The following is a 26,359-nucleotide window of genomic DNA, read 5'->3' as shown; positions in this document are numbered from 1 at the left end:
GAACACCCCAGAGAAATAAAAGGCACAGAGTATTTTGTATTAATTGTTTTAATGCTTTGGCTGCCTGCACTTGCTCTTTCAGCTCCTCGCTGCAGGAATTCTGCCCTGAGCAGGATACAGCAACTAGGATTTGTCTCTCCCTTCTGTGCCTCTCCCTTCCCAGAAGGAACAACAGCAGTGTTGTGCCACCACTGGGTGCTAAAGTGGGTCTATTGTGGGTCTGCAGTTCAGGCAGACACTGTGATGACTGAAGTCTCCAACAGGATCAAATATATATATATAAAAAATATAAAATTAATGGCGCCATGAAGCCACTCCCTCCCTTCCTCTAAACCCCACTGGGATTAACACCTCACACCCAAACCAACCATTTCACAAGAGATGCTGGCTCAGGCCCACCAGTGTCCTTCCCAAAATCCAATTTGTCAGATTTCTGACAAAAGAATTGTTGCAAAAATCAGTGCTTTTGTTATAGTGGACTGTGACCAGTAGTTCAAAGTGTCATTTAAATCTCTGCAGTCCTGAAACTGAAATTACACATTAAATTTCACAAGAGTGAAGACAGAGGGATTTGGAATCTGTTTGAACTCATCAAGATATTTTGCTTAGAACTATAACCAATTATTTTTGGGTGCATCTGACTATAAAGAAGAAATAAGCATTTAGATATAGTTCATTGGAATGAAAAAATTCAATAAAGAAGAAATTAAATGAAAAAAAATTACAAGTGAAACAATTTCTAGCTGAAAAGTTAAAACATGCAGGAAAGTCAAAGATCTCAAAGGTTCAGTAGTGTCAGATTTTCCATTCACACTGAAGGGAGCCCAAACTAGGATAAGGGTATTTCCAACTGGTTACAGTGACCTCTGCATCCCAGAAAAGACCCCTTAGGGTCACTGAAGTTGACAAATGATTAATTACAAGAAGCAATCATTAATAGTGATATGGCTGACTGTGAAATCAGCAGAGTGCTCTGACCAAGGTTTTGCTCCATGATCTCCTGGGAAATGTGTCCAAGTGGTTTTACCTGATCTGGTAAATATCCATCCCAAATGGATTATGGGAGCAACACTGGTAAGTGAAAATCAGCTTGTGAGAAGAGAGTTTGAGAACAGTACAAGAAGCCATGCTTGAAAGTGTTCTGAACTGTTGGCTAAATACACAATAACCAACACAAATGCCACATCTGTGAGAAGAGATTACCCCAAAGGTCAGCCAGATGCCAAACAAGAACAAATTATACAAAACCACAAGTGTCAAACCCCAAAAGTGACATTCTAAAGCCTCACAGCCACAGAGAAAAGGGGAAATTACCCTCCTCTACACCCCCCCTACTCCACCCACTCAGCCCCTTCCCCTGCAGAGCAGGGGCCCTCTGCAAGTCCTGCACATTCCCAGTTGTGTCAGAGATCCTGACAGTGCCAGAGTGCTCCTGCCCCTCCACAGAGCTGTGCCACTGCTGGTTCCTACAGGACCCACAGGACATGGCCACAGGCAGGATCTTTATAACAGCTCCTCCTGTTTCTCCTTGGCAGGGTTTTCTAGGAAGTGACCTTGAAATCAATTACACCACAGAGGCCTCAGGAATGTACAACAACAGGGATGTGTAACCACTGAATTACTGCAGGAAACAAAACACCTCAGCAGCCAGACCCCCTGCACACCTCGAGGCAGCTCCCTCCAGCCTGCTGGGTCCTGAGTGGCTTCCATGTGCTACCAGAGGCAGCTTCTGTTAGATGGGACCTTCAAGAGTGCAAAAGTTGGGGGGGGGGAACAACATCGTGTAGAGCACAAAGAAACTTAATTGTGATGCACCTGATGTAGACAGAATTTATAGCCAATATTACCTGAATAAGTGACAAGGGTAAGACTTCATCCTTGTGCTAAAACGCTTCAAATTTTCTTGATCAGACAATGTTTAAGTCTGTATTAATTAATGAGATTCTTCAAGGTCATGTTACAGCCATGTGCAGGTTGCCAGGAAAAAGGAACCTCTGTGTTCAGAGGAAAGGAAGTGAGGAGGAGATACAATACCAGGTTTTGAGCTGAAGATGCCCAGATCATCATCCCTTTGAAAAGAGATGATGAGAAGCAAGATAAAGGCACCTCATCACTTTTATGTAAGAAGTGGAAGCATTTGGAGCAGCTTTTGAGCAGTTCTAATGATACATAAATATTCCTCTGCAGATTCAGGCCTTCTAGGAAAAAGTAATTTCATCCTGCAGTCCCTCCCACTGCTTGGTCTCAGTGCTGAAGGGAACCGCAGAGTCTGCACACACCAGACACAATAATCCACGTGCTTTGAACAGATCAGATACCAGCTTCCCACGAACCACAAAGCAAGATAAAATATACAAGGAACAATGTGGGAGGGACCAAATGCATATTTAGGGTACAGAAAGGCACTGATTCAGGGAAAAGGGAACTTCATTTCAAGGAGGTGCAGAGTATGCACAGCAAAAGTCTTTGGGGCCCAAGGGAAAAAAAGAAACACTTCTGTTGGCAAGAGGAAAAAGATCTGCCAACGAGAAGTGCATGGGACAACAGTACCCTGGCTACAAACATTGACCCAGTGTTATCTCTGCCTGGACTACAGCCAATAATTTGCCTCATTCCTTCAGATTTTGGTGAAAGAAACAATTCAGGGAGCAGCAGCATCTATTGCAATACAGGCACAACTGAGGGCCACAGCAAACCTCCTAAACCCAGGCCCTTGCACTGCAGCTGCACAAAGGCATCCGAGGAAGCCACCAACGTGCCTGACCTCCTGTCTGAGAAGGAACAATATCCCATTCAAGCTACCCTGCTGCAGCCTTCTCCTCTGCTGGGAGAAGGAACTCTGTGTGGAGCAGTTGAGGTCACAAACAGCACAAAGCTTTGGCCTTTACCAAAAACTATCGAGGTGACACCTTATCCAGGAACCACTGCGTGCCACAGCCCAGTGTGGAGAGAGAGAAACCAAAATGGGAAGGCAAGGAAGCAGAGATCTCGTGTGACTAACGCTTGAAAGAGCAAAACACGGCAGTCAAATGTCACATCACACATTTACTGCTTGATGATTCACCCCAAAATCAAACAGGCTGGCTCACAAACTAATGGCTACTTGGAAGGACACTCTGTCATTGCCAGAAGCGAGAATTTATACAAATTGGCCATGATTCAGGATCAGACTTGGGCAGGTCACTGTGCTTAGCAGTTAAAACAAGCCCATACTGGTTGAGATGTAAGAATTAATTATGATTCTAAATTTTACCACCTCTTTTAGTCCCTGCTGAAGAGTTTATAATTTGTCTTCTGCACCTACACATTCAGTAGAGAAGGGTCTTTTAGTCACTACTGGAACATGAGATAAAGGTGATACAGCAGAGCTGGATGTGTCTCCTTGGGCTGTGCCTCTGAACTGGAGCTGCCTTCAGAGCTCAGCCATCCCTGCACCAGCCAGCACCCACCAGATTTAGCTCGAGACACAATCCATCCTTCAAGGAAATAACCTCCATGCTGCAGCTGGAGAAGGTGATTAAACCTGTAGAGACTCTTGGAATTTGTGTAAATCTTCTCCAGTCCACACATGGTGCCAGCACCATCCTGCCCAGCAGTGGCAAAGCAAAGCTCTCAGAGACCTTTGTCACCCCCACAAAACACACTGAGCATGACGTGCAGATGTTGCCAGCAGTTCTCCAGAACTCCCAATGAATAAGCAGTTCTTCCATCAGCTCCTTCCAGAAAGCAGCTCTCCCATCATCCAGCAGCTGTGACAAACAGCACTCACCAGCACTCTCTACTCGCTTGAGGGGAAACATCCCACACCACAACCCCAGGAGAAATGTCAGCTCTTTCCCAGCTACTGCTCCATCTCAACATGCTTAATGCCAAGGGAGGAGGTGGCAGGGCCCGGGGCTGAGCACCCCAGGGCAGAGCCAGCCCAGCTGACACACAGAGCATCACTCCCAGGCTCCTGGTGCCAAATGCTGCTCAGCAGGAAGATGAGGGAGTATTTTTAGTGTATCTTGACAGCAGGGTTTCAAGCCTTCAAGTCACACTGAAGCATCGTGTCTTGAGTCAACACTAGATTATCTCTTAAGTGCATAAAATGTTAACCCAGTAGCTTCTGGCAGTCACAGCAAACTCACCTTCCAAGCATGGCAAAAAGCAGGGACAAGGGAAGCTGCCTTCTTTAAAATACCTGGCACAGCCCATGGCTGCAGGCAGACCATCCACATCCAAGGAGGACTTGTCAAGAGGCAAGTTCAATATCCCCAACAATCTATATGTTAAAAGCAAATCTATAACAGATATCTATAATCTGTAACAATCAATAACAGACAAAGCAGATGCTGTTGTGCATGGATTTCTTAACTATTGCTTAGGTTATTATCAAGGCATTTCATGTCATGTGTGGCATGGACTGATCACCAAAGAACACCTGTTTTGAAGCATTTTCCTCCCCTGCACATTGGTTCTCCCTCCATCTCCAGGGTTCTGCCACCCAGCAATACCATTTCAGGCAGTACCTAAAAGCTGTGCCATTACCTGCATCCCAGCAGCTCCAAAGGAGCTTCCAAGCACTGGACACACTGCAGAGCAGTTCCTGGCAGCAGGATCCTCTCCCCTGGCACTCCTGCAGCTGCTGCACTGAGAGCTCCACTCCAACCTCTCTGGCTACTTCACACAGCCCTCTGTGCCTTCACTTCTGCTTCTGAGCATTCCAGCTGCCAGGAACTGCTCTGCTTCCCTGCACCAAATGCTCTCCTGGCTCCAGAGCTCACACTTGAAAGTAGAGGCTATGAGCCAGCATCAAATATTTTAGTTAAGATTCTACTTTTCTTTATCTAAATCCAGGCTGTGATGATACCAGAATAGTGACAACACCTTGGAGCTCCAGATGGGGCTATTCCAGCCTGTAATTACAACTCAGCATGCAGGAACCCCCCCCAAGTGTCCTCTGTGGTGCATCAGTGCCATGGCACTGCAAGTGACCTGACAAACAACCTCCAGCACTCAGGAAGCAAGACAGCAGCAGCCTTGGAGACCTGGCTGGGCTGTGAACACACATTGAACTGTCACTCTGAACAAACCCACAGAGCTGACGTGATCCTTGCTAGACATCAGCCTGCTCGTGCATGGTACAGCTCTCACACCATTGATCTGTTACAGGCACACCCCAAGCTGTTTGGGTGTTAAGTAGCAAAAGGAGGCTCAGAGGTTCTGTTGCAAGAGCACCACTGCATCAGCCAGTGAAATATCAAACCCTTTAAGACACCACAGCATTAGGGAGGAGAGCACATCCAGCATACCAGGATTTAAGCAGTCTCTTTATACACTCAATCTCCTAAAGGCAACAGGAAGAAGTCATTAAATAAAGCTACTTAAAATCTAAAAACTTGAACACAATGCATGTTGATGCTGGAAAGAAAAGTAAGTTTGAAAAAAAGAGTATGAAAAGCAGTTCTGGCTGTCAGGACCTGGCCTCCAGCATTCAGTTTCTTCTCCTGCAGCTAAGCCTGACAGCCAAAACAGCAATGAGCTGTTTTCAATTAGCCTGCATCTACAAACCTCCTAACACTGGTGACACAAAAGAATGTTGGGATGGCTGTGAAATGAGTGATGCATTTTGATTTAGGTTGTCCTGGATGGTTGACTCTTGCATGCCACCCTGGGCCAGATCCTCAACTGCTGGAAAGGAGCAAAAGCTTTGCCAGTGTGCAAACAGTGCAGAGAAGGCTGACGACTGAGGGGCAGCAGTGAGGACCACTGCCAAATCCAGTGACAATCATCAGGACTGCTCCTGAGGGTCAGGCACAAGAAAAAGACATCTCACATCGGGACCACAGATGTTTGCTTTCCATGGGTATGACCCTGTGTACAGGATGAGAGAGCAAAGATGATGGAGAAGGTATATTTCTGCTGCTTGCTCCATGAGAAGTAAGTTATGACTTTAAACTTGCAGCATTTGCAGCTTGAATTAAATTTGTCACTCAGCTCATTAGAACCTCTGACACTCAAACTGTACTGAGCTGAAACAGAATCATCCACTGTTAATTTCCTACTTTATCTTATCTATGAAATAAAAAACTGCAGATCAACCAAATGTAAAGAACCTTGGAGGCCTACAAGAAATCTGGAGACAGACTTTGGATTTGGACATGGAGTGACAGGACAAACAGGAATGATTTCACCCTGCCACAGGGCACAGTTAGATGGGATATTGGGGAAAAATTGTTCCCTGGGAGGGTGGGCAGGTCCTGGCACAGGGTGCCCAGAGCAGCTGTGGCTGCCCCTGGATCCCTGGCAGTGCCCAAGGCCAGGTTGGACAGTGGGGCTTGGAGCAGCCTGGGACAGTGGAAGGTGTCCCTGCCCATGGCAGGGGTGGGATGGGATGGGCTTTAAGGTCCCTTCAACGCAAGCCATTCTGTGATTCAATGAACACTGAATTGCCACTAAAACCAGAAGTGAGGGAGCTGCTTGGAAGTGCAGGCCAGGAGCTCAGATGGTGCAGCTTTCACTTGCAGACCCAGGCAGGGAACTCAGGAGCTCCCACAGGTCTATCAGAGACTCTGAGTGAAGCTGGAGATGAGAAACACTCCCACACCAAACAGGCACCGCCAGAGGAGCCACCCCCACCCAAATTCTCGCTGCAGGAGCAGAATTGCCCTGGCCTGATGAGCAGCACTCAGCCAGCACAGAAACACACACCAAGGCTCTTCGTGTGTGTGTGTGTGTGTGTCCAAGAGCTCGGGCTCCCAGCTGCTCAGATATGTGTCAGCACATGCCGTGGGCAGCACCAAGAAATGAGGTCAAGCAGAAAGCAGCACTGACTCACATCAGGCACATGTGGGGCTCCACGGCAGTTTCGTCTCAAGCACAAAATACAGCTGCAAAGGCAATGGGAGCTGATGCTTCTGCAAACCCCCCAACACCTGATCTTTGTGCTTTTTTTCCAAAATCACGACTTATTTTTATATAGCAGTGCAGAAAGATCCCTCTCTTGCAGCAGAAACCATAAACTGCTCTTAGCAGGGAGAGCTGAACATGAAGTGCACTGTGGCAAGAGGAGCAAACCATTGACAAGTGTTGTCAGGGATTTCTCATTTGCACCACTAATGCAGCAACTGAAATTATCCATCACATAAAGAAGACCCTGTAAGGTCTCTGGGGGGTTATTCCCAACCTGTAGCTTTAGGGACCTAATCCTATAAATCCTCTAAAATGTGTGAAAATGGCCGGTGTCAACGGTGACCGTGAAGGGCTGAGGCACTACTAAAAATAACAGGGACTCAACTCCCTACCACGTTCAAAGCTGAAACCCTCCAGCTACAGCTATCTCATCTAACCTAATAATTCATTGCAAATAACATTAAACATGCCATCTCTCTCAGCTCTGTTTCCTGCATGTTGGACTCGCTCACCCTAACCAAATTCTCGTCCCCCAATACATCAGAGAAGGCTCACAAATATTTACATCACTCATGTGGCAGAGGTACCTCTCCTTCTGGATTTTTCATTCATTATAACATTTTTTTAAAATCCCTTTTAGCTTTCCAACTACAACTACAACAGAAAGAAAATGAAAAGCAAGTCTATACTTGGGAATTTTCTTGGCTGTAAGATAAAATTAGAAGACATGCAATGTCAGATCTGCTGATCTAACTGAAGGGAAGACAAGATGAGGCCCAGAGAGGCATGGACAATCCACTGGAGGAACAGCTCCATTTAAAAGAGGACACACACAAAAAAGATAAAATAGAAAGAAAAAACATGACAAGATAACAAAGCGTTACAGAAGTCAAGGTTCTTTTCAAGTATAAGGGATAAAGGTGTCAGGCACTGAATATGTGTTTGAAATACTTTTGATCCATTAATGTGAATCCAAGTTAGGAACAAAGCAGGTGGAAATGACTACAGTGACCTTGGGCAGGTGTGGAAAAACCACCCTTTCCTTAAATCTTTTTTAGAAGGAAGGACAAGAAGAAAGAAGAAAATTCAGAACTCCCAAATGACAAGAAAAGACTTGTTAAGCTGATTCCTTTTTACTTCCTCAGATGCAGAGGACTGGCAAAGAGAGCAAGGAGGGGAATGTTCTTCCAAGGACTTGGAACACACGTCAAATCTCCTGCCTGCAAATGCTCCAAGCCCAGCTGCAGAAGCATTTGCAAACGGCAGAGTGTAAATCCAGAGACAATTACCCTGACACACAGTAACAAAGGTACCACCAGGAAAAGCCCTGGCTCATCCCTGGAGCGCAGTCCCAGGCACACACATGGGCTCTGCACAAGTCCAGGGAGGACAACTCCTGCTCCTGAGGGTGGGAAACACCATGTGTGTGAGCCAGGTCAGGAAGCAAGGAATTGCTTGCCAAATTTGGCTGTGACAGCCCTATTTCTCAGACTCTCCTATGTGAGCAAAGCACACCCACTGCTTTCTACAGTAGGGTCCAAATGCTGGAGGTTCTGAGGGAAAAAACGCTTTTCCCAACTTACTTCCTGTGTTCTGTTCAGGCTGTGTTGTGAGGGATGACCCTCCCCAATGAGGAATTAAACACAAGTGTATCAGGCTGAAGGGTGCCCAGGGATCTGTAAAACATGGAGGTGTCTTGGGGTCACCCCTGCGACCTCTGCTTTCCTACCACAGCCTGAGACCTCGGCACTCCAAAGGTTCCCACACAGCATTAGAGGGGAAAAGATGAAAGCAGCTGAGTATCAGTGCTGAGGAAGCTGCTGTCAGATTTATGGTGAAGGAGATTAACAGCAATGCCACGTGCTGAGGAGCAAAACAGCTTCACTGCACACCCACTCTTCCCTGCAAAACTTCCAGCAACTGACAGCTGGTACCTGACAGCTCTGTGAGATCCATGAGATCCTCGCTGCCTCCACACAAATGGGAGCTTCCATCTGAACACAGCAACAGTGGTAACCAAGTCTGCATCCAGCTCAGCCTGCACGGACCACCACAAGATTGAAATGCTGCTTTGGAATGGCAGATCCTGCTGGAAACAGGATTTTCACAGGACATCAAGGGGGGGGGGGTGGTGTAAGGGGTCTGTATTCAGCTCCCTAATCCGCAGCACAGTCTGCTGTGTGACCCTGGAAAAGGAACCTGTTCATAAGAAAGAGGACTAACAACTTTGCTAAGATTTGCTGAACAACTAAAGGATGACATTTACAACCCCAGCCCTCAATTCCCAGGGAATTTTAAGTTCTGTTATGGCGAAAAACTGAAAGCAAATAAAACTAAACCACTTCAAAATTAAGCTCACCAGCCCCTGTCCTTTAGGCATGTGCTAACAAGCTTACAAAGGATTTGTCTCAAGGCCACCCTCCTCTATTAGCAGCCAATCGACTGAGGAGCATCTGGTGGCAGCTTTATCCTGCTAATAGAGACAACAGGAACGTGGAGAGGTGTGCATGGAGCAAAGGCTCCCGGGATCTTCATCACAGATACTGGTGTCTTATTCTCACACGGGATGCACTGAGAGAGCAAAGAGCACAGCCAGGAAAGCTTCACTGCCACAAACATCAGCCCCAGACTGGTCAGGGAAATTCCGTGGCACGTTACTGGTTTAGCTGTGAACAAACATGGCAAATCTGGGTAAGACTGGGAGAAAAAGGGGTGGATTTGGGAGGGAGCTCAACTGTCAGCAAAAGCAGTGTTCATCTGGATGATCAGAGAGCAAAGTGAACAGCAACCACTCTAAGCTGCTGCTACCTTTGGGGTTCCTTATTCACAAAATGATTCCCCCAGTTTTAACAAAATAAAAGACTGGAGACTGTTTTGGATAAAACAAATCTTAAGGCATGTATTTCTCAGGAATCTTGAAGAGGCCACATTGTCAAGAGGAAGTCAGTAGAGTTCCTTCCATTCATGGGTTTCATGTCAGCTGCCTGCAGCGGCTGCAGCTTTCCATCTTCTCTCCTGGGCTCCCACAAACTAAAGAAACTGGGAACAGGCAATGGAGGAAGCAGCAGGATAAAAGTGGCAAATACCAAGCCTGGGGATCCCTACAGCTGACTGAAATGCCCAGTAGATTACAAAACAAACCTTGCAAGACTTCATAAACAAGCTCCTCTAACAATGCCCAAATGCTCAGGGCTGCCCTTGAAATGCAACAGCAAACCTTTGAGAAGGGTATTGGACTCACACCTAATTGTGACAAAGTCCACAATATCACAAAGAAACTCTGCCTAAAGCAGCTCCCATGGTCAACAGCAGCTTTCTGCATCACCAGTGAATGAAGCTCAATGACAGCCCTCAAGCCCCTTGTGGAAATCACAAGATTAGGAGAGAGATCTCCTGACAGTTCAATCACAGAGTGGACAGGGAAGAACAATACAGAAGATTTTTCCCAAAGATTTCCAGCTTCTAACCAAATCAAAAAGCTCAGTATTATTCAGAATCCAGTTGTAGATATATCCATACTACAGTGCTGATTGGGATCACATCTGGACAGATTTTGAACTGAGTGGCATTTGGTGATATGGCAAAGAAGGTGTCTGGCCACAAACTGACCCTGCCTAACAATGTCAATTTTTTTTTTCCTTCCTCATCAAAGAATAAATACAGAAGGTTGGATTTTCTTGGGTTTTTTTTCCCTTCTAACAACTAAACTGCCATTCTTAATGCTGGGATACTGATCCTTATTTTTCTTGGAAAATTGAAGGAGGAGAGCTGAGGCTCTGCTCCTGCAGTAGGGCTGTCACAGACATCCAGCCAAACCCCCAGTCCCCCACCTCCCACTGGCCCTCAGCAGCTGGAGCAGGAAAAGTGCTGCGTGTTACTCACTGCCATGACGAGCTCAAAAGGGTATTTGTAGACTCGAACTGGGGACTGGTATTTCTGCACCATTTTTACCACACACCTGTAATAGAGAGAAATTGGAACATTTTAGATCCCCCATGCCGAGCAGCGCAATACATTCCAGGCAATTTTTACAGACCTTACTAGAAGCTTTCTTACAAATAGAGAGAAGGAGATTTATTAGGTAGAATATCTTGCCCAGTAAGTGGCAGAGACAGAGGCAAGTCTCTGCAGTCCCAGTCCAGGGCTGTGTCCAGCATCCTGTGCTGCTTCCCAACACTACTGCAGTAAATTCAACCTGCAGCTCCAACAAAACTCACGCTAATTAAAGCACAGTACAGAGATGTAAAGCCAGAATGAAATGTACTCTGGAGAAGGAGCCTGTCTTAGGAGCCTTACAGAGCTCCATGGCAATTCTTCCCCCTATGCCCCTTCCTTACATTATATCTGTAATCATTAGGCAAGATTTTTCTCATTGAAAGCTTCCACAGCTTCCCATATCTCAGTGTTTTAAATGCTTTTGTGCACAAAGTAGGATTCAGTTGTTTTAGCTCACTGAAAGGAAGGAAAAGGAACCACCATGCTGAAAGAACATGCCTGATGTTAAGCTGGCAATCACATCCCACTGCTAGGATGCCCACTGTTCCAGCTGAACTGAGGCAAGAACTACAGGCAACAGGAACAATCCCGTCCTCAGCATTTCCCTGCTCCCAGCCACCTCTCACTGTTCTCATCAGGATTCCTCCCTCAGACTCTCCTGCCCGGGTTTTAACCCTCAAACGTGCATCAGTAACCAGCATCTCAAGGGAAGTACACAAATCATTTTAAAAAGCATTATTAGGTTGCTTTCTGCAATTCCTTTAGGAATTCCTTTGTACTGCTCCTACTAATACCATCCACGAATATCAGGAACACAAAAGGCTGGACGGCTGGTTGGAGGCACTGTGCTCATTCCACCCCACTCAAATTCCACTGCTGAGCAGACACAGCCCTCGGCAACATGACGCAGTGTAGCACTGAACTCAACAGTCAGAGCACTCAGACAACTTATCCCTGACATTTTCAGCCCAAAACCAGAGGTGAAACATGAATAGGCAATAGATTCTTCCTCAAAAATTACTGCAAAACGCCATCACACTGTAAAATCTAAGCAAGGGTGAGGGGAAAAGGACTTTAAAAGTTTGAGTACCTGAGAATGGGGGATTTTTGGAGAAATAGGGTCCAGCGATCAGACAGTTCCTCTGCAGAGGATCACATTACCCGAGGAGCAAAGGTCAGGACTCGCTGGATCTCTCAGTCTCACTGGTGCTAAAAGCCAGTCCACGCCAAGCCAGTCAATGCAGAGAGAACCTACCAGCAGAGCATCCAACCCAGAGTGCAGTGAAAGGAGCAGGACAAGCACACCCCAGGAAGCCCGGGCTGCTATCAGGTATCAGATACCCGAGCCAAGAGGCACAGGGCACCTTGGAACACGACCTGTAACATGATTAGGCTGGGCGGGGACCCTCCCCGGGAGCGCAAATAGAGCGGGAGAAGCCTTGTCAAGCACATTTAGCTGGGATCTTGCTTATTCTGACCTCACCTCCTACACCAGGAATTCCTGCACCTCTGCAGGAGGTCACAAACCTCCACAGCAGGAAGGCTCAGGACAGACCAGTCTAGAATCACCCACAGCCCAGAAATCAAGTCATCAGCCACAGAACAGTGGGATGGCACAAGCTGTAGCTCAGCAGCCTGAACTCTGCTGCTTGGACAGACACACTGCTCACTGGCAGCTGCTGGACCCGACTGCCACAGGCTTATTGCCTCTGTGCTTCTCCAGCTGAGGGAAGGCTGGAAAAAAGAGCCAGTGACTATTACACCCACAGGAAGCTGTGGAAAAATGACAGCTGATAACTCACACCTGCCCTAGAAACCTTTCATACCTCGGCAGAATGCAGTGGCAGCAGACCTTCTACACCCTCTCCTCCAAACAGAGCTGTGAGACGGTCATTGTGCTTCTCAAAGCAACAGGGACTCCTGCTATAATTCCTGTGAAAAAAAGGAAAAAAAACATCAGAAAAAGCAGTGAAAGGTGGCTGCTTGGCCCACCCAGCGGCAGATGATGATTAGCACTGATAAAGACAAAGAGTCTCAGGTGTTACCATGGAGCACCTGGGCCACATTAGCTCAAGATGTGCATCTTCCCAGGGCTTTAGCACCACGGACAGATGTGTTTTTAAAGCCATCTCGTGTTCCACTCAAATTATAAACAGGTATATTCAACCACCAGAAAGAAACCACCCAACCAGAGAGTATCTCTGCTCCTCAAACATCCATTCAGCTCCAGAGTGGCCCAGGATCCCTGCTCGACTTCCTATTTGCATCTGGCTAAAAAAACATATGAGGAAAGACAACTCAGGTGAAGAGCATGACCACTTAGAAACCCCAATCCACAGGTGGAGCACACCTGGAGTACCATGGGGAAACACCAGGAAAGAGGCTCAATTCCAGCTGGCCAAGCCCAGAGTAGTTGATAAAAGCTCAGAGGTTGGAGTTGCCAATGCATTGAAGCAATAAATCTGGCTACTAACAACTATCCCAGGAATAACAACCCTAACCATCCTAAGTAGATACTAAAAGTATTTAAGTTCTTACCCACATGAACACAGAAAACAGCAGCAGCCACCACATTTCTCAAAGCATCCTGTGACACACTGTGCCAACAGCACAGAGCCCTGAGAGCCTCAGTTCCCTGGGCACCCCTTTTGCTCCAGCCCACACAGCAACTCCTCTGAGAACCAAGTAGAGCGAGTTCATTACAAGCTCAAGATCCACCTGCTGGGTGTACCAGGGAAGGAGGTGGGAAGAGGAGGGATATGGACCCCTGATGGCACTTGCTGTAACTCTGGGAGCATTCCAGAGAAATGGATTCTGAAGAGGCAGTGGTGCACCCCCAGTGTACAAAGCTCCCCCAGCACATGAGCCAGGCCTGTGAGGGCTCCCGTGAGGAACACACATCGCTACACACAGCACAGGGACAGGCAGTGACATTAACTATGTGTTTCCTTCTCCTCTAGAATCAGCCACAGTGCACCTGAGGGATTTTCCATATGGTTGACTTCTATTCTGCTATTTGTAGGAGCAGCTTACTTGACAGAATACAGCCAAATGGTTAGAAATCAGAAACTGAGAGTATAGATAAAATACACAGAAAGCCCTGAATCAACCACCCCACCCCTGCTTCTCATCCAGGCAGAGAACTCAGTCAGCTCCTACCACACTGGAGCTGCCTGTTGGATGTGGAACTGGCAGCAAGTGACTTTATTAACTTCTCCCACCTGTGGTGGCTGCTTTTCATCTTGAAGAGAACTGAGCAGGTTTTTTTTTTGTTTGTTTTTGACACCGAACTGCTGAAAATAGCAGGATTCTTGACTTCCTCAAATACCATTACACCACGTGAAAGCCAGCTGTGGCACCCAGCTAAGCTGACATTTCCAGTTAGAAAAGGGGGACTCCACGGGGCTGTATTCTTTCCTCCTCCCTTCTAGAGAAAGGTGGAGAGAAAGGTGTGCAACATTTCCTCTGCCTGGAGTGCCTTTCTCTTAGGGAGATATTGTAATTGATGCTTTACACACAGATTAATAACATGGTACCAAGCTGTAGGATATTTATTAGAGCTTTTTCACCTAAGAACTTAAGAACAAGTCTTTTGAAGCTTGATATAAGGAAGCCTCAAGGTGAAACGGCGCCACAATAAACCTTTACCATCTTTTAGAAGCAGACATCTGCTCAGGCAGGGCTTGATCTTGCCCCCAGAGAAACACCTCTGGAGGAGGTGAAGCAGCACAGAGGGTGCAGGTCACTGTGCTGAGGTGGAGCCTGGGCACTGCTCCTACAGCTGGCAGAGGTACCTGGAGTCCTGGTGTGGATCAAAACCAAAGACAAGCAACACAAACACCCAAACAACAACATTTACACATTCCTGACCACACAATAAGCAAGAGTCTTTTTGGCTGAGGGGAAGAAGGAAACGGAACAGTGTCCAGCACTCTGCCCTCAGAGCTGTTTCTCTTCCATGTGTGTATCACAACAAGCTCCAGGCACAATATTTCCACATATCCATCTCGTAAGGTAATTTTCTCACCAAAAAACCACCATGGAACTTTTATGCACAGCAACACATTAACTCCCTGCTATTTGCCAGCCTGCAGCAGGAGATAAGCATTCCTGAATGAAAGCCCCTCATTCCTCACCTGCCTACTCCACAGGAAGTCATAGCACATCGATTTATCCATCCACAGTATAGGAAATAGTTCAATTCTCAAATACAATTTAAGAACAGAGACACAGAATCCTGGAATGGTTTGCATTGGAAGGGACCTTAAAGCCTATCTTCTTTCACCCCCTGCCATGGGCAGGGACACCTTCCACTGGCCCCGTCCAACCTGGCCTTGAACATTTCCATGGATTCAGGGACAGCCACAGCTTCTCTGGGCACCCTGTGCCAGGGCCTCATCAAACTCACAGTCCTTGTTCCCAGTCCCTCTCCAGCTCTCCTGGAGCCCCTTCAGGCCCTGCAAGGGGCTCTGAGGTGTCCCTGGAGCCTCCTCCTCTCCAGGTGAACACCCCCAGCTCTCCCAGCCTGGCTCCAAAGCAGAGGGGCTCCAGCCCTTGGGGCATTTCCGTGGCCTCCTCTGGACCCACTTCAACAAGTCTATATCCTTCTTGTGCCAAGGACCCCATGCTTCAGTTTAACATGCAAATCAAGAGTACACCCAGGCAGCAGCTCACTCGACAGCGCAACAAAGCACCAGCAAACTGTTTCAGTCTGCCTTGAGTGAAGTTTGCAGCTGTATTTTCTTTGAACAGAGGCTGGCTGTCATCAGCCCCATCAGGTAAGTAGTGCCATCAACTCAAGCGCCTTCTCACCATCTACAGACCAATTTTTCTGCTTGGAGGAGTTAAGCCAAGTGACCCAGACAACATACTTGGTTCACCTAGAAGCTGACTTGAAAACATGGAATTACAGAATGGTTTGGAAGGGACCTAAAAGCCCATCCAGTTCCACCCCATCCCATGGGCAGGGACACCTTCCACAATCCCAGCTTGCTCCCAGCCCCGTCCAACCTGGCCTTGTACATTTCCAGCTTCTCTGGGCAACCTGTTAAATCCATCAATGCATTTAACAGCCATTGAGCGAGGTCACCCTTTAAGTTTTTCGAATACTTCAGGGCTGCTTTCAGGGTAGATTTGTTGAACCCCGAGCCCCCGGGCAGCTCGGCGTGCGCGGCTCCCGGAGCCGCTGGGGCTGATGCTGGGGTCCCACTCGCAGCCCCCTCCACGGCTCAGCCCACATGGACGAGCCCCACCCGCCCCTCGGCGGCGTCCGTCCCACTCCCCCCAGGCACGACACAAACCTGACAACTTTAAAACCGCTGTCTTTTGTCCTTGACCTGAAGGGATCCCCGGCCAGCCCGAGCCCACCGCCCGGGTCTTCACCGGCTCCCTCCCTGATCCCACAGGATTATGACTGAAATTCCCCTCTCGGCTTCCCGTGGCTGAAGGATAGCGGCTGCCGGCGCCCCCACACCCACCACCGCCCCTGCTGTGTCCCCTCACGACGGGCCCGGGCACACCGGGCGGGAAAATCCTCACGCCCCTCACGCCCCCGCCCCTCTCTCACACGGCGGCCCCGAGGGACCCCGGGAGAGAGCTGTCGACCGCGACCGCCTCCCGTATCCCACACCCATATTCCCGATCCCATATCCCAGCTCCCTCCTCCCCTCCCGCCCGTCCCGCTCCCTCTCACCGCGGGCGCGGCGCAGCCCGGCCGGACCCATCCCGCCCTCGGCGGCTCCCGCGGCTGCCGCGGCCCCGCCCCTCGGCCGGCCCCGCCCCGGCCCCGCCCCCCGCGGGGCGCTGTCCATTGTGCTGAGGGGGGGCGCGGGCAGGCCCCGCCCCCGCGCACGTGCGGCCCCCCCGCCGCCATCTCGCTGAGGGGAGGGTGGGTCCCGGCCGTGAGGGGCGAGATTCTTGCCCAATATCTCACCTAAACCTGCCCTCTGGCAGTGGGAAGCCGTTCCCCCTTGGCCTGGCATTTCATCACTTGTCGAAAGTTCCTCTCTAGCTCTCCTAAGCCCCTTTAGGCATTGGAAGGGGCTCTGAAGTCTCCGCGGAGCTCTCTCCAGGTGAACACCCCCAGCTCTCTCAGGCTTTTCCTACAGCAGAGCTGCTCCATCCCTCTGATCATCTTGCTGCCTTCTCTGGACTCGCTCCAGCAGCTCCATGTCCTTCCTGTGCTGAGGACTCCAGACCCGGGCACGTCTCCAGGTGGGGTCTCATGAGGGCAGAAAGGGAGAATAACGAGGGATGTCTGTGGAGATGAGCTCACCCCATCCCACAGAGTGGTCACAGCAACAACCCTGCCAGAGCTCAGGGAGTGCTTGGACAATGCTCTCAGGGATGCACAGCGTGGGATTGTTGGGGTGCCTGTGCAGGGCCAGGAGTTGGACCCGATGATCCTGATGGGACCCTTTCAACTCAGGATATTCTATGTTTCTATGATTCTCCCCAAATTGGCACCTGCCCTTGAGGAGTAGGAACCTGCTCGGGTCAGGGCTGGAGGAGGCAGAGCCACAGGTCCTAAACAGAACCTAATTCTGCTCATCCCAGGGTGGATCAGCCCTTCATGAGCAGAGGGACCTGCTCACCTCAGCCCTTAACTCTATCACTGCACTGTATTATTTGATTTATTACGTGGCTTATTACACACCTGTGAACCCACACCTTGAGCAAATATTCCCCAAACTGTACTCTCTAATGAGGTCCAAGGGGATAACCCAGCCAAGCGACACTGAGAAGGACACTGGGATGCATCCTCACCTCTCAGCTTCCCCCTCTCCTCCCAGCTCTGAAAATCTGTGCAGTGTTTGGTGAATCTTGGGGAGCTTTGGAGCTCAGGGTGAGTGGCCCCTGTTTGTCAGGCTGTGTGCTGGGGAATTGTCACCAGCCAGTGACAGGCTTTGAGGCCGTGGCTCTGTGGAGGAAACGATGTCAACACTGCCCGACTTTGGGGTGTCAAGGAGTGGTGGAGGAGAGGGATATAGGAGACCAGCTGGGGAATGTTTTGCACCTTCACAGCCTCCTTTCACGTTCTCCCTGAGGCCCAGCTGCCCCTTTGCCTGCTGGTACTGAAGTAACATCACATTTACTGCTGCTTTGTCTTTTCCTGCCTCCTTATCACTTCCAGCTGTGGAGTGTCCCCTTATCTGGGCAGGCATTTCAGGAAGCTGCAGTGCTATTTCTGATCAGCAATATTTCCTGAAATGTTCTGCTATCTCAGACTGAGGAGACTAGCCTGACATTGCTCAAAAACAACCAACCCACAGACCATTGAATGTCAGAGCTCCCAAAGCTGCAGCCCGCAGAGTCAGAGCACTTTCCCTAAAGACCTTTACAGCACAACTTGGCATCAAAAGCCACAAAGTTATTCAAGGCCTGCAACATCTACTTTATAAATATATATTCAGAATAAAACCAAAATGTATTTATTTATAGATAAATATTCTGAATTTCTCATCACAATGCAACTTTCTTTTTCAAAGAAGTTGTGTTTCTCTCCTGTTCCTCATTTACTGTTAAATTTCCTCAGAGAAAAGAGAAGAAAAAATAAAGCACTATTTCCCTCTTCTTGCTACAGAATTTACACCAGCCTGCAACTACTTTGTGCCCTAACTGTGGTGGTTTCCCTTTTGTTCAGGTCATAAAAGCTGGAAGAGATTTTGGTGAGTCCCAGCCCATCCTTTTCTCTGCTGTGCAGCCCTGACTGTAATTCTCATTTTCCAACGTTTGTTTTCTCCTGCTGCCCGAAGGTCACCTTGGCATTTTCCAGTGTCAGTGGGCTGCCTTTTCCCCTGACACAGGGCCAACTCCCCAGGACATTCCCAAGGGCCCTGACTGTCCAATCCCTGCCAGGACTGGGTGTTTGCCTCAAGGGCTGGCACTGACCCTCAGTTTTTCCTCATGGGAGCTGCTCAGAAAGAAGTTCTCACCCCTCAGCAGCCCAGCCCAGGAACTCCTGCAGTTTGAAAGGAGAATGTCTTCCGGGAAGGACATCTGGACTGGAGATATCGTTCAACCTCCACTTCCCCCGTTACAAGGGCATTTCACTTCAAACTCTGCTTTTGTCTCAACTTCTATGCCTCATCTAGTGGCCTAAATTAAAAAAAACTCAACAGCAATTCAAGTGCATTGGCGCCTCACGTGCAGGAAAAAGCTTGTAGGGATTGTTCATGGTATCGTTATTCCTATTTGCCTTATTATGAAAGCAGCTGAAGGGAGCTGCCAAGGAGGTTTGTGGCAATGCTGCAATCGGCGAGGCCAGAAAATTCAGTGGTCTGTCATGGAGCTGCTGGGGTAGACTCAGCCCTGAGCAGGAGAAGGATCCCCCTGGATCCCTGAGGAAAAGCAGGAAAGGAAAGGCAGCTTCACACCGCCAGCCCAGCCCTTTCTGCAGTGTCACGCTGAGGAGGTGCTGTCCAGCCCTCTTCCACACGTGTTCAACAACCCTTAGAAATTCAGCACTGTTTAAACATTCAAGGCCTGCTTTAAAAATTCACCAGTAAAATTCACCTGCCTTTCAGAGCCACATTTAAAGCAGCGTGGAGGTGTATTCCACTCTCTAAACCTGGGCTTCAGTCCAGGTGTCACTGAGTGGAGCTGAGAGAGAGAAGAGGCTCCACACACAGCCTCCAGCACTGGGATAAACACACCAGCCTACTCCACTGCACTATTCTGGGCTGGAGTTCACCTCTGCTGCCTCCACACCTCTGCAAAGACACCTTTTAAACACTTCACCTCGCTCTGTTTCACCAAAGCTGAGCAAAAGCTGGGTCTGCTGTTCTGAGAGCCAGGAAAAGTTGAAATATTGAGGCTTTCTTCACTGAAAACAGACCAGCAGTACCCAATCCCACAGCCCTCACAGACCCTCTTGTGCCAGGAGGTTGCCACCATATTCCTTGGATCTCTAGGGCTTTTCCTTCCCCATACCACTCTCAGTCCCGTTTGTTTTTTGGTGCAAAACTGAGATGAAATATGCTGCCCAAGGTCACACAGCAAGCTGACAGAGATCACTGACAGGGATGAAACTGGAGACCTAAATGAGCTCGAGTCCAGCAGACCTAGATTGGGTTCCTTTCCCCGTGGGACTGCAGATAAACTGTGTGCTAATGGCTCTGCTGCATGCACCTTCCAAGATAATGCCGAGGTGGCTCCCTGCCCTGCCTTCCCTGCTTCTGCAGCTGTTAAAATAGATACTCCAGTGCTGGTTTGGTTTATTTTGTGAGGCAGAGGGGTCTCCCACCCTCCCGACCCACCAGCAGCTAAGAACTGAATTTCTGCTTTGCATAAGAGAAATACAAAATAAACCCAATCCCATCAGTGATGTTTAACTCCCAAAGCTTCCAGCTCAACAGCTGATCCTGCTGATGCTCTTTAAATGTATCTTTTTGAGTTGATCACCTGCAGTGTGTTGACATGCTCTCTTTATGGGGGTCTCTCTGCATTTTGGCTCATAAAATATTTGCCATTTTCCAGCCTATCATAGAATCATGGAAACACAGAATGGTTGGGGTTGGAAGGGACCTTAAAGCCCATCCAGTTCCACCCCCTGCCATGGGCAGGGACACCTTCCACTGTCCCAGGCTGCTCCAAGCCTCATCCAACCTGGCTTTGGGCAGTCCCAGGGATTCAGGGGCAGTCACAACTTCTCTGGGCACCCTGTGCCAGGGCCTCCCCACCCTCACAGGGAAGTTTTTCCTGATATCTAAACCTACTCTCTGTCAGTGTGAAGCCGTTCTCCTTTGTCCTGTCACTATATGCTCTTGTAATAAATCCCCCTCCATCTTTCTTATAGGATCCCTTCAGGATCTGGAAGCCCACTCGGGAACATCTAATACGGTTCAGGTCTCATTTTTATCACAAATACTCCTTCTCATTTCTGTGCAGTCATGCTGGGACCCTCTGAGGCAGATTCTCTGAGACAAACACAGCACATTGCTACAGCAGCACATTTCCACAACCTTAGAAGCAAGCCAAAAGTATTGCAAATTGATCCAGAATTCAGCTCTCTTGTAGAGCGCTAGACAGGTCCTGCGTGAATGAAGAACATCCTATTTAAATAACTTCTCTTTCTGTGCTGTTTGTGCCTTTGTGCATTTTCCCTTTTGCCTCTTGGTAGTTCTGTGAGATGTCAGCCTGTGACTGGCTGAGTTCTGCCTAATTCCCCTTGCCTGGGAGTAAAGCTTGACACAGGTTTGTTATTCTGGGTCACCGAAATCAGCATCACCTCCAGGAGCACAGCTCTCGTCAGAGCTTAGCTCTGAGCACTGCTCTGCAGAGGTGGCGTTAGGAACAACGGGATTAATAGAGAGAGGGAAGCCTGCTGGGCTTGAAGCAAAGGCAAAAGGAATATGGTAAATTCAAAGGAAATATTGGAAACCAGCTGAGAAATATGAAAGCTTTAGGAAGCACGCAGTGCTTGATCCTTGTTTGATGTGAGGATCTCCAGTAGCTGATGAGAACATGGAAGATTTCCTTTCTAGAGGGGCTGCCAGTATGCTGAGAGCACAGAGCTGTTGGGACTGTTGGAAAGGTTAAGAACTTTATAGCTCTCATGATAACAGACAGCTCAGGAGACCCCAAATACAGTGGCCTTGGGGCAGCATCACCTCATTTCCACCCCTTGCCAGGTGCTAGCACCAACTGCACAATGCTTGTCTCATCCAAGCCCACTGTGATGCTTTTATACAAAATCTTCTTTCTTGGGACCTTAAAATACAGATCTGTGGAATAATACAGACTATGGAAGCAGCATCAAGGATTTCCCTTTCAGACCATGTGTCTGGTCCCTGCTGGGACAGTACTGGTCTGTGCCTTTCCAGCACTCAAGGAGGTGGAGTTCAATACTCATGTTTTGAGAAAAGTATTCCATGATTGTCAGAGGTGGTATTGAAGCTTCTGTTGATTTCCACAACAGATTGTTGATTTTCCAGCTGATTAAGTGCAGCCTAAGCAGTAGTGTTTTCCCCATAACTTGCCCTTTTTCTCCCAGGTGTCTCAAGTGCCATTGGGTATATGAAATGACACAGCACAGCCCAAGACCTGCTCCTTCCCAAAATCCTGTTAGTGCTGTTTCCTGACAAGTGTGACAAGCAGTGGCTGGAGACATCTCCCTAGGATGCCACTTCCAGCCAAATGCTTTTGAAGAGACCCTGCCAGGAGCAGATTGGGATCTGCTGGGTAACCCCAGAGGAACTGGAGGTGTTTTTCCAGAGTCAGGGTACACCAGACTGGTGAGACTGGATTTTGCTGTGTGCACCTCTTACCTGTCTGTGTAACACAGGCGATGAGAACAAAGCCATAGGGCCAAACCCACAGGAAACACCAGGATTTGCTATCATTCCATCACTGCAGAGAGCATTGGGGAATGAGCTATTAAACACAGGGTATCCCAAGATGAATATTTTCTCCTTCCTGGGAATATTCCTTGTGTCCGGTCCAAAGGATTATGTTCCCTTTTAAAAGAAGTCCTTTAATTTATATTCTGAGGTATGCACTCCCAAGATTTAATTTACCCTGAGCTATGAAATTAAGTCTACCCAAAATTTCAGACTGGTTATTTATATGATATATTGCACCACACAGTTGCTGGTTTAGCAGTGCAGTGATACCTCGAGTGCAGGAGACACTGGTGAGGGTCATGATTTTTCCTAAGCCTTTAATTTAGATTATAAAGGATCCACATGCTTTGAACCCCCACAAAGAAGATTTGAAGTAATCTTAAAAAATTATTTGTAAAAGCCAGATTGTACCCCATTTCCCTGCAACTTCTCAATGCATTTCCCTAGGAGCTGCCAAAATAAGAGGGAAGAAAAATGGTCTCAGGCTGTGTCTTTGTCTGTGAGACGCTGAACGTAGCAGCTGCAATCAGAACCCAGAGAGCAAACTCCTTGCGAGGAGTGTTTCCATTTTATTTTCCAGACCTCTGCCCATCTCAGATCTGCTCCCCATTCATTGCTGTCTCAGTGTTGCATCATGTGGATCTCCTTTCCCAGTGACACCAGAGACCTTTACTGAGCTATGTTCACTGTGCCCACTATGTCCCGCCCCACGCTCCAGGGAGGGCTCGGTGTCCAGCACCATGTTGTGACTGGAGCATCTTGCTGGCTGTCCTGCACTCTAGCCAACAACTGCCTCAGGTGCTGCTTCCCACTTCAAGCACTGCAGCTGGGATAAGCTATACAAAAAGAATAAAAAGAGAAGTACCTATCCCAAGACAGCTAGGACACTACGGATTAAGCTGCTTTGATTACAGTCACTAAATAGACTTTGGTTTTTCATCTGAAATACCAAAAGGGATCTGTTGGAGACCCCTGAGTCCCTCAGGTACACTCATACTACCCAGAATACAAGCTCTAAAAGGCTGCCACTGAAATCCAGGCCTCTGTAGCCTCTTGAGAGTATTTTTCCTATAAAGCTGCAAAACCGTGAGCAAAAAGCCTTGTATGATAACTCGGAGGTAGACACGCAGGGGAGGTTGCTGAAAAAGTCTTGGATGGTTAGGAAGAATTAGTCTTGTGTTAGAAAGCTTGTTCTCAGTCTGCTTTGCCTGGAAGCTGAGGTGCCTGGGGGGTGTCTTTCCCATCTCCCATGGGATGGACGGCCATGGTTCGGAGCACCACCAAGCCAGGGGATATTTATGTTGGCTTCTTAGGCAGTTCTGTTGGGCTTGGTGGCTGTGGTTGGTCACTCTTGGTCTGGCCTGCAGGAGGGGGCCACGTGGTCTTCTGTTGAAGGTGGCTGAAAAGGAGAAATATACCTTAGGTAGTTTGGGAAAAGGACACAGAGGATAATGTGAAGACAGCACCAGTTACGTAGGAAAGAAGAGGAAGCCACAGATCTTGCCTGGTTAGACTGTTCAGGCTGCCTATTTTGTCTGAAAATGCTTTTCATAACCTTGAAATTATCATTTGCAGATGGGTACTTTGTACCTAAACAAAAACTGTGCTGGCAGATCTTCAGGTTGAGTTAAGCTAAGAAAGCGGTAGGAGACATGTAGGTCTCAAAGTGCCCTTTCAGATAACTTCAGGAAATGGCTCTGTTAAATAAAAGCCATTTAAGAGGTTTCAGGGAAATTTAACAATTTAAGGTCCAAACAAAACCATGTCATCCTGCTCTCCTTGTCTGGAGCTTCACAGCATCTCGATACCACAACATGAAAGATTAACATATCCAGTGATGCTTTTTCCCTTACACAGAACTCACTATAAAAATGCCAGCTAGACAAGCTACAGAACCACAAATTCCCATCTGGCCTGAAGGAAAACCAGCATTTTATAAAGCAAAAGAGAAATCCAGGAATCCACATCATGCAGGGCAGGAAGTCTCTTGCTGTCTAGGAATTTCACAGTATTTCTCTGTCATGGCCATCTGGAGGCCTCTCCTAGACTGTCTGATCAAAAGTTGTCAAGCAACAGTTTCGGTTAAAAAACCCCAACAAAGCAAACAGGAATTTTTAGTATGTGTGTTGTCCAAATTACAGACCATGGCAGTTTTGACACCTACTCGTTGTAATTTGGGATTCCTTCAGCAGGCAGGCACTGGTCCCTGTCCCATGGCAGAGCTGCAGATGGAAGCACAGAGCCAAGTGTTAGTGAAGAGAACGTGCCCAATGCGAGCCGTGCTGCTGCATTATGATAATGCACATTTAAATGGGGCAGGAACTCAGAGTATGCTGACAGTGCTCATAAACCAGAGGTGCTCCTGAAAGGCTGCAATTATTTCCTTTGTGTCTTGTGCTTTGAGACAAAGCCAGTGCTGGGCCGTGGCCACGCTGAGTTGGTGAATAGCATCGAAGAGTAAGGACTGGGCACCTGTTTGGGGCTGTGCATTCACCTGGACGTGACACTGAGGAGGTCAGACACTCATTTTGTGTGTGAACAGACAAGCAGCGTCATATTATTGCTGCCAAGAAAAGTTTATGGCTCATGGACCAGCTCAGAGTCCCAGACTGGGAAAGTTAATCCAGACTCCCATGGAGCTGGATGCCTGTCCCCTGGTTTTCTCACAGACATGTGAGGAAAAGGGAGCATGGCTGGTTTGTACTCCAAGGAAACGGGGAGGTGACTGTTCCCTTCTGCTCAGCATTGCTGTAGTTGTACCTGGATGGTGTAAGGAAAGTTTGGATCCTGGGTTTAAAGCTGTTGGGAAACTGGACAGGGTCCAGCAAAGGAAGCCCCAGGCCTGCAGGGAGAGGCTGGGGAGGCCTGAGGGAGCTGGGCTTGTTTAGCCTTGCAAAGAGGAGGCCGAGAGGCAACTTCACAGCCCCCGCTGCTACGTCAGGGGCAATTAAGGGATGCTGGAGCCGAGCTGTTCTTGGCAGTGCAGCCAGTGTAACTGGGGGCAGCGGCCACAGGCTGCCCCTGGGGGAGCTCAGGCTGGGTGCTGGGAAGATCTTTGTCACAGAGCAGTGAGGGAACACCATCCAGGAAGGCTGCAGATCTCCATCGTGGCAGGCTAAACCCACTGCAGATCCCCTCTACTGGCATGGTCCCACCTGGAGCAGAAGATCTGATCTCCAGTAGTCCCTTTCAACCAGCATTTCAATGATTCTGTGAAACCATCCTCCTGCCCGTTGGGGTTTTTTTGCCTGGATAAACACCTTTCCTCTGGCCCTGGGCACAAGTCTTTGACTCCATACCCTGCGAGTCTGCATTGCAGATTCAAAGATGAGTCACATGGATATAGGGAGGGCAATTACATCTCAGTGAGCGTGAGAGAATCAGGGAGACTCAACTGGTATGGAAAAATACGGAAGGTGCTGGAAACTGTCAATAACACTCACAGAGGTCCCTGAGACTTGCTGGGATTTAGGTGTCTCTGGTTAATTTAGTGCTTACCGTCCTTGTTGAAGAGGATTGGCGCTAACAGTTCTTTAGCTTCTGATAGCAAAAGGTCAACAAGATCTGAAGATGGAAGAGATGTGTCTGAGACTGCGTCTGTTTTATCCTCTTCTGTCTCGTGGTTGACGCTTATAAATACAGAAAGTGCCATCAATACTTCTGTCAGAGAATGGTCATTGACAATCCTGGCCAGCCTCTCAGGAAGGATGTGCTACAGAAATTCTGTGTGTTTAGGGGGTTGCATCTCCATCCCTCAGCATTCAAGTATCTGTTAGACACACTTGCATCACCGTGTTATAGACAAATAGCAAAGTATTCTTGAGAATTTGTCAAAAGCATTTCCCCCTCATTATATTAAAAATAACCAACTTGGAAATTTAAAAACTGATTTCCATCCCTCTTAAAAACTAACTTTTTTAAGGGACTGGTCATTATCGATGGGACAGTGACTTTTCAATGATTTAATCAGTTAAAAACAAACACAGAGTTGTGATACATTTATGCTCAAGTGATAGGAGATAGGCTCTGGTTTGGGGGGAGTCCAGAAGCCTGAGCTCTATTTCTGCAGCCATTCATGCAGCTGAGAGTCTTGTGAGCTCTTTGCTTACACTCTATCTACTCTAACT

The 26,359-nt window shown here is 48.2% G+C and overlaps 2 protein-coding genes across 3 annotated transcripts in view; both read right to left on the bottom strand.

Moving 5' to 3' along the window:
- SEC14L5 (SEC14 like lipid binding 5) overlaps positions 1–16,647 on the bottom strand; it is a 39,763-nt gene extending 23,116 nt beyond the window's left edge. Inside the window, exons 1-3 of one of the 2 annotated variants that reach the window (XM_082291949.1) lie at positions 16,583–16,647; positions 12,717–12,822; positions 10,777–10,852 (exon numbers count right to left, since the gene is read on the bottom strand). In XM_082291949.1, coding sequence (XP_082148075.1) covers positions 10,777–10,839 — 63 coding nt within the window. In that variant the 5' untranslated portion in view covers positions 10,840–10,852; positions 12,717–12,822; positions 16,583–16,647. Of the gene's footprint in view, positions 1–10,776; positions 10,853–11,980; positions 12,057–12,716; positions 12,823–16,582 lie in introns of those variants that run through there. The other variant, XM_082291950.1, reaches the window with a different exon arrangement.
- A 6,881-nt stretch (positions 16,648–23,528) lies between these two features.
- LOC309579280 (syntaxin-binding protein 4-like) overlaps positions 23,529–26,359 on the bottom strand; it is a gene marked incomplete at both ends in the record, with an annotated part of 46,517 nt that continues 43,686 nt past the window's right edge. The window contains 3 exons of the mRNA XM_082292511.1: positions 23,529–23,631; positions 24,397–24,454; positions 25,731–25,861. Coding sequence (XP_082148637.1) covers positions 23,529–23,631; positions 24,397–24,454; positions 25,731–25,861 — 292 coding nt within the window. The remainder of the gene's footprint in view (positions 23,632–24,396; positions 24,455–25,730; positions 25,862–26,359) is intronic.

The sequence above is a fragment of the Coloeus monedula genome (assembly GCF_965178545.1).
Source record: "Coloeus monedula genome assembly, chromosome: 16".
Classification (NCBI taxonomy): Eukaryota; Metazoa; Chordata; class Aves; order Passeriformes; family Corvidae; genus Coloeus; species Coloeus monedula.
The sequence above is the reverse complement of the archived record's forward strand: the minus strand, read 5'-3'. Positions and strand labels throughout refer to the sequence as shown.